This window comes from Mandrillus leucophaeus, unplaced genomic scaffold (genome assembly GCF_000951045.1).
Source record: "Mandrillus leucophaeus isolate KB7577 unplaced genomic scaffold, Mleu.le_1.0 Scaffold55, whole genome shotgun sequence".
Taxonomy (NCBI): domain Eukaryota; kingdom Metazoa; phylum Chordata; class Mammalia; order Primates; family Cercopithecidae; genus Mandrillus; species Mandrillus leucophaeus.
In genome coordinates, this window is record NW_012105919.1 from 4364235 (window position 1) to 4372094 (window position 7860).

Consider the following 7860-nt stretch of genomic DNA (forward strand, 5'->3'; position numbering starts at 1 on the left):
AGCCAGGATGGTCTCGATCTCCTGACCTCGTGATCTGCCCGTCTCGGCCTCCCAAAGTGCTGGGATTACAGGCTTGAGCCACCGTGCCCGGCCATTTTTCTCTCTTAAACAATGCTTGAATTCATCCCTTCCTTCCATCTCCACCACCACGAAGAACAATTGCAGAGGTTGTCATTCGGTCTCCTATCCCCAATCTTACCAGAGGGGCTCTTTCTAAAGTGCTCCCTCCTCCAGCTGCTGAAGAGCCCTCCTTTGCCTGTTTTTGGTCCCTGTGTTCTGCCCTTGTCAGTCTCCAGTAAAGCTCATCTGGTCAGCTGTCAGGTCCTGGAATGCCCAGACCCTCCTGGCATTGGTCCAGCTTTTGTACATGCTGTTCCTTCTGCCTGGTGCCATGACTCCTTTTGCTCTAGTTAATCCACGTTCACCATCCAATTCTTGGTTCCCAGGATACTTCTTGCAGGAAGCCCTCCCTGACTACTCCCAGCCTAGCTGGCCCTCCCAGTTACTTTTTATTTTTTTTTCCTTTTTTGAGATGGAGTCTCACTTCATCACCCAGGCAGGAGGGCAGTGGTGTGATCTCAGCTCACTGCAACCACTACCTCATGGGTTCAAGAGATTCTCCTACCCCAGCCTCCCAAGTAGCTGGGATTACAGGTACCCACCACCATGCCCACGTAATTTTTGTATTTTAGTAGAGATGGCTTTGCTATTTTGGCCAGGCTGGTCTCGAACTCCTGGCCTGAAGTGATCCACGTGCCTCGGCCTCCCAAAGTGCTGGGATTACAAGTGTGAGCCACCGCACCCGGGCAGGATCGTAGACTTGTTTAATATCTGTCCCTCCCACCAAAGTCTCACACAGTGCCTGGCAGAGTAGGCCCTCCTAACAGTTGTGCTGCACACTGTGCTGGGAATCATGTCACTCATTCAGTCTTCATCAGAGACCCAGGAGGTTGGCACAACTGTTTCCACTTCACAGATGAGAAAACTGAGGCACAGAGAGGCAAAGTGGCTTGCCCAGGAGCACACAGCCCACCACTGAGAAGTGGCTCCAAACTCAGCTCCACCTGCTAAAAGTTACCTGGTACAGCTCCTGAGGAAACTGCCTAACTGGGCAGGGGCAGCCTCCATTTCCTGTCCTCTCACTATCTTTCTCCCCTCCCTCCTACCTGTCCTCGGAGTCAGTCAGGGAGGACGCGGGGTGTCACCCCATCTCGCTGACGGCAGAGTGAGTCAGCAAGGCGGCTCCCCGAAATCTGGCCTCCCAAATCACATTATTGTGCAGTCTGTCTCACTCCACCCTCCCCGAGCTGCACAGCCCTCCCCCAGGTCCCTCAGGACCCCTCCCCAGCTCTCTGCTCAAGAGAGACAGAGTAAGGTGGGATTGCTCTGCGTGTGGGGAAGAGGGGGTGACTTCACTTCCTTCCAGTTCTTCCCACCCTCTTTCCTGCGTCACTCACTCAGTCCCAGGAAACCCAGAGAGGTGCACACAGGGGTCAGGCTGGACAGGAAAGGGTAACAGACTCAATGCCTTGGAATTCTTATAAAAACTTATGTTAGATTACATCCTCCTGTGCTCTAAAGCCTCCCATGGCTCCCACCTTCCTCTCACTGACAGCCAAGTCTGCAGTGGTTCCCAGGGCCCTGTATGATCTGGCCCCTGTTCTCTCCTGCCTGGTCTTCCTTCTCCCTTGTTCACTGTTCCAGCCACTCTGCAAAATCTGTCATTCTGCTCCTGCCCCAGGGCCTTTGCATCTACTGTTCCCTCACTTCCCCTGGATCTTCATAAGCCATTCAGGTCTCAGTCAAAATGTCCTGTCCTCAGGGAGGCCTTCCATGATAGCCTAAGCAGAGCAGCGTCCCCTTCCCCCTCACCCTGTGGAATGATTTGTCAACTTGCTTCTCACCCATGACCCCACTAGAGTATAAGCTCCAGGGGGGCAGGGACCAGGTCTCTCTGCTTCCTGCTATCCCCTCAGCACGTGGCACAGGCCCTGGCACACACTAGGTGCTCAATAAATATTTGTTGCATAATGACTACTTGAAAAGGACTTAAAGTCAGGGGCTGGAAGGGCCTTTCCCAGCCTGCAGGCTCCCTGGATGGTGGGGACTTCCAGAAAGGCAGCTGCCCCATCTGTCCTGGGAGGCAGTGGACTAGAGGGGAAGGGGACGGATTTAGCATGAAGCAGCCAAGAGTTCTCAACCTGGCTCTGCCACTTTCCTCCTGGCCACCTTCACCTCCCTGAACCTTGGAGCCTTCATCTATAGCACAGAGATCATCACTCCCACCTCACGGGGTTTGTGGGGGGGGACTTGTGAGCACAGGGCTGACGTAAGTGCTCAATAACTTGGAGAGATTATCTGGCACAATGATCTGGTATGATCTCCCAGTTTTCCTGCCCCCAAGGAGCACGCTCCAAGAGGGGGGACTCATTATAACCACAGTAACCACAAACCACTTTCCTATCTGTAAAATGGGCTTAATTGCCTGTTGCCTGCTTCAGAGGGTGGACTTGAAGGCACTTTGCAGCCTCATAAAGTTGCTGTGGGCGTTGAGCCCATCAGTTTGAGTCTGGGATTCCTGTTGAAGAAATGGCGAGAACTCCAGCCCCTGGCAGTTACAGGGGACTCCAGGGGGTCATCTTGAGCAGTCCCCTGCTTTTGTTCCTTCACTCCAGATCCGCTGTGACCTCCTCTTCTCCCCTTACAGACATCAGAGCGGAAAGATGTAAGTTTTCTGTAGCCCGTCTCAATGGGCTGTGCCCTCCCTGGCCTGGGAGGAAGGCCTCTTGCCTCTAACTCCAGCGTCATCACTGATCCTCCCTCAGTGCTCCCCATCCAAATCACAGCACCAGCAGACCCTCAGCTGATCAGGCCAGAAACCTGGAGCCACCCACGAGTGCTCTCTTTCTCCCACCACTGGGAAAAAGAGGCTGGCAGTTCAATACCAGCCTGGCCAACATGGTGAAATCCTGGTTCTACTAAAAGTACAAAAAAATTAGCCAGGTGTGGTGGTGTGCACCTGTAATCCCAACTACTCGGGTGGCTGTGCATGAGAATTGCTTGAACCCGGAAGGCAGAGGTTGCAGTGAGCTGAGATCGCCAGCCTTTGCCTCCAGCCTGGGTATGGAGTGAGACTGTTCTCAAAAAAAAAAAAATTTGAGTCAGTGGACTGGGAAAGGCAGACCCACCCTTAATCTGGGTGGGTACAATCTAATCAGCCACCAGCACAGCCAGAATAAAAGCAGGCAGAAGAATGTGGAGAGACTAGACTGGCTTGGTCTTCCGGCCTGCATCTTTCTCCCGTGCTGGAGGCTTCCTGCCCTCAAACATCAGACTCCAAGTTCTTCAACTTTGGGACTCTTGGACCTTCAGCCACAGACTAAAGGCTGCACTGTCGGTTTCCCTACTTTTGAGGTTTTGGGATTCAGACTGACTTCCTCGCTCTTCAGCTTGCAGATGACCTATTGTGGGACCTCATCTGTGATCATGTGAGTCAATATTCCTTAAAAAACTCCCCTTTATAGATACATCTATGCTATTAGTTCTGTCCCGCTAAAGAACTCTGACTAACACAGATTTTGGTACCCTCTGCTTAAAATCTTCCACTGGCTCCCCACTACTGCAAAACAATTCTCACCTCCTAGCCGCAGCCTGTAAGGCCTTTTGTAATCTGCCCGCCATTACCTCTCCATCCTCCTCTCTTAACATTCTTCTCCTCATTTGCTCTGTTCCATCCATTCTAGCCTCCCTGCTGTTCCGGGAACACACTAAGCTTGTTCCTGCTCCAGAATCTTTGTACTTGCTGTTCCCTTTGCCCAGAATGCTCTTCCCTGGGGTGTCTATGTAGGTGGTTTCCTCTCTCCATTCAGTGGCTTGCCTCAAAGATCGCCTCCTCACAGAAGCCATCTGTGACCGCTCGATCTGAAATATTTGGAAATGCTCACGCCGTCCCCCGTACCACCTCAGCAATTGTGTGCGGGGCACTTAGCACATCACCACCTGAAATGTATATGCTTACTTCTCTTTTTTTGTTGTTGAGACAGAGTCTTGCTTTGCCGCCCAGGCTGGAGTGCAGTGGCACAATCCTGGCTCACTGCAACATCCACCTCACGGGTTCAAGCAATTCTCCTGCCTCAGGGTTCTGAGGATTACAGGCGTCCGCCACCACGCTCGGCTAGTTTTTGTATTTTTAGGAGATACGGGGTTTTGACACGATAGCCAGGCTGGTCTCGAACTCCTGGCCTCAAGTGATCCGCCTGCCTCAGCCTCCCAAAGTGTATACATTTACTTCTTGATCTGTCTATTCAGGAGACTGTCAGCTCCTTGAGAGTAGTGAGTTTTGTCTATGTTGTTCCCTGGTATATCCCAGGCTGTGGTCAGTGCCTGGCACATAGCAGATGCTCAACAGATATTTATCGATTGGAGGAATACAGCCCCATCCAACCCCAGGTTCCTATCGGGATACTCACGTCTACCACGGGGGTCTGGTTCACACCTGAAGCTGGAAATTGGGGGCTAATGTGAGCCCCTGTAGACGAGTCCCTAGCCCCAGACACTGTCTCCGCCATTAGCAGCACACAAAGCACACTCAGTGCCCAGCGCAGATCCAGCCATCTGCTGGCCATCCGCCCTCACGGGGCCTGGCCCTCACTCTCCACTTCCCTTTCTGCAGTAGCTCAGTTCCAAACAGCTGGCGGCTCCGGTGGCCTGCAAGGTGGGAGTGAGAAGGGGGGACAACGTCACTGAAAACCCATGGACCCAGCAAAAGGGGCCGGAAGACTTTCTCAGTTAAGGAACTGCCTTCCTGCCTCCCAGCAGCAAAGGAAAGCTGATGGAGAAACCGTGTTCTGCATAGTTTCACTGGAGGGACCCAAGGCCCTGCCCATTCAGTGTGCAGATCAGATATGCCCTTCTTCCTGAGCCCCCATGAAAACCTACCCTGTCCCACCTGACCCCCAGCCTGAGGCCAGAATGTCAGGGCTACAAGGGACTAGGGACTTGAACCGAGATTCAGAGTCTCAGGCTTCTGGGGCCAGCTGGGTGACATACATGTGGAAAATGGGCAGTGGGTGGGATTGCAGAAGCCCTCAAAACAAAACAAAACAAAACTCTACTTCTAGGGGTGGACGTGGCCTCTAGGCCACCAGTTTGAGACCTAGAGAGGCTTGCCCACGACATTTTATGGAGCCCACTAAGCAATGCTGTTGTTCTGTGTCTTACAAGGGCCAAGCTTTACATGGATGACCTCATTCTATCCTCATAACATGCCGAGAGGGGGTAGCATTGCCATTCCATTTCACAGATGAACTAACTGAGGCACAGAGAGGTGAAGACAGGCTTGTTTCCTCCCTGCACACGCCTCCCTCATCCAGTCCTCAGAACAAGTCTGGAAATGTCGCCCCCGCACCCTGCACAACAGGGACAGGGGCTCAGAGGAGTTTTGTTTGTTTTGTTTTGTTTTTTCAGATGGAGCCTTGCTCTGTCACCCAGGCTGGAGTGCAGTGGCACGATCTCAGCTCACTGCAACCAATGCCTCCCAGGTGCAAGTGATTCTCCTGCCTCAGCCTCCTGAGTAGCTGGGATTACAGGCACACACCATCATGCCCAGCTAATTTTTGTATTTTTAATGGAGACGGGGTTTCACCATGTTGGCCAGGCTGGTCTCGAACTCCAAGCTTCAAGTGATCTGCCGGCCTCGACCTCTCAAAGTGCTGGGAATACAGGCGTGAGCCACCATGCCCAGGAGAGGAATTCTGTAACCCGCTGAAGGTCACACAGCAAGAGGGTCACAGAGCCCACAGCCCCTCCGACAGGGAACTTAAGGGCAAGAGGGAAGTGAGTTGCTCAGAGACAGCTGGTTAGCAGTGGGGCTGGGCTGGTCACCACCATGTGCCTCTTCCCTCAAGCCTAGGGCCAAAATGGCTTCAATTTATTTCAAAGGAATTAAACTGGAAAAACAAAAGTCCTCAGCAAACTAAATTTCCTGTTTTGGCTTTTTCATGTGTTCTACGGTGAGTATGTCTTATTTTTGCAATCAGGAAACCAAACCCCATAAAACGGTTTTTTCTTTAAGTCTGCACAGGTGTTTCTCAATGTACTGGCAGCCTGAGGGGAGGGAGAGGAGGTAGGGAGGGGAAGAGAGATCAGAAAGGCCCCTGTCCCAGCCACGGTTCCTTACCTGTCCACGGAAGACACAGCTCTTCCTCTTCTGTGGTTCTCCTGAACCCCTCCAAGTGGAGTCCGAGTTACTCTATTTGGCACCAAGTTGAAACAGGACACCCCTGGTTTCAAATTCGTCTCGGCCACTTACTATCTGTGTGGCCTTAAGGAAGTCACTTCACCTCTCTGAGCCTCTTATTCCTCATGTGTAAAATGGACACAAATGCTGGCCGACGGGGTATACAATAAGAGCTCAATAAATGCTCGCCTCCCTGGTGTCCCCAACACCTGAAGATCAGCATGCGTCTCGTCTCTCTTTGCCACCGATTTATTTTACTGATTCACTAGTGAGCATTTACTGAGCGCCCTCTGTACACGTGGGCCTATGTCTAGAGCTCGGATGGTCGCCGACCTGCTAAGGGTCTGGGGCGGGAAATCGGGGCTGCGCTTTCCAGGGAAGAGACCTCAGGAACATCTCCGTGCTCCGTTTCCCGATCCGGACGGAGGCTGAGAAGTCGAACTCGGGGCGCCCGGGTCCTCCGGCCTTGCGGGGAGGCGGCTTTTTCTTACTCGGGCCGGGCCTGGGACCCGCAAACTCCGAACCTCGACGTCGCAGGTCCTCGCAGCCTTCCAGGTCCCTGGCCGCCGGCCCGACCTTCCGCCAGCGAAGCCGCCAGTCCGGGCGCCCCTCCTGCTGCAGCTTACGAGCTCCTACTCTTCCCGTCCGGACCCGCCCCGGCTCGCTCTGCCCCGGTCCCGGCCGCGCCCTCGGGACACGCCTCTCGGGACACGCCCCAGAAGACTCGCCCCGCCCCTGCCCTTAAAGGTACAGCTCCCGGGGAGCTTCCCAGGGTCTTCCCACTCTGCACCGTTCTCTCCCTCCGCTTTGAAACTGAGATACAAGCCCATGGGTAAGGACTGCAGGAAGGCGGAGAGGGACAGTTAGAGGGTGAAACTAGGAGGTTCATTTCCCGAGACCAGAGGGTGTCAAGCTGCTCCTGGTAATGAATGGTGACAAAGAGGATTTGAGAAAATCCCAAGTGGAGAAAACCCCACCCTGCCCACGAAAGTTCGGGCGGTTTCACCTGAAATCCTTCTGAGATCCTAACTGGGTTCATCATTCCCCTCTAGTAGCATAGCTTTTTTTTTTTTAATTTAAATTTAAATTTTTTAAGCCAGGGTCTCACTCTATCGCCCAGGCTGGAATGCAGTAGCATCTGTCACGGCTCACTGCAGCCTCAACCTCCGAGGCTCAAACAATCCTCCCACCTCGGCCTCCCAAGTAGCTAGGACTACAGGCAAGTGCCACCACGCCCGGCTAATTTTGTTCATTTTTTGTAAAATGTTCTCACTATGGGCCGGGCGCGGTGGCTCATGCCTGTAATCCCAGCACTTTGAGGGGCAGAGACGGGCAGATCACGAGGGCAGGAGATCAAGACCATCCTGGCTAACATGGTGAAACCCCGTCTCTACTAAAAATACAAAAAAATTAGCCAGGCGTGGAGGCACACACTTGTGGTCCCAGCTACTTGGGAGGCTGAGGCAGGAGAATTGCATGAACCCGGGAGGCGGAGCTTGCAGTGAGCCGAGATTGCATCACTGCACTCCAGCCTGGGAACAGAGCAAGACTCCGTCTCAAAAAAAAAAAAAAAAAAGGTCTCACTATGTTGGCCAAACTGATCTCGAACTCCTGGACTTATA

The 7860-nt window shown here is 53.1% G+C and overlaps 1 protein-coding gene across 1 annotated transcript in view; it reads right to left on the reverse strand.

Annotated features, from left to right (window-relative positions):
- SLC8B1 (solute carrier family 8 (sodium/lithium/calcium exchanger), member B1) overlaps positions 1–6897 on the reverse strand; it is a 62300-nt gene extending 55403 nt beyond the window's left edge. Inside the window, exons 1-2 of the mRNA XM_011997943.1 lie at positions 6179–6897; positions 4470–4707 (exon numbers count right to left, since the gene is read on the reverse strand). Of these exons, the coding sequence (XP_011853333.1) occupies positions 4470–4625 (156 nt within the window). The 5' untranslated portion in view covers positions 4626–4707; positions 6179–6897. The remainder of the gene's footprint in view (positions 1–4469; positions 4708–6178) is intronic.
- Between the last annotated feature and the right edge of the window lie 963 nt (positions 6898–7860).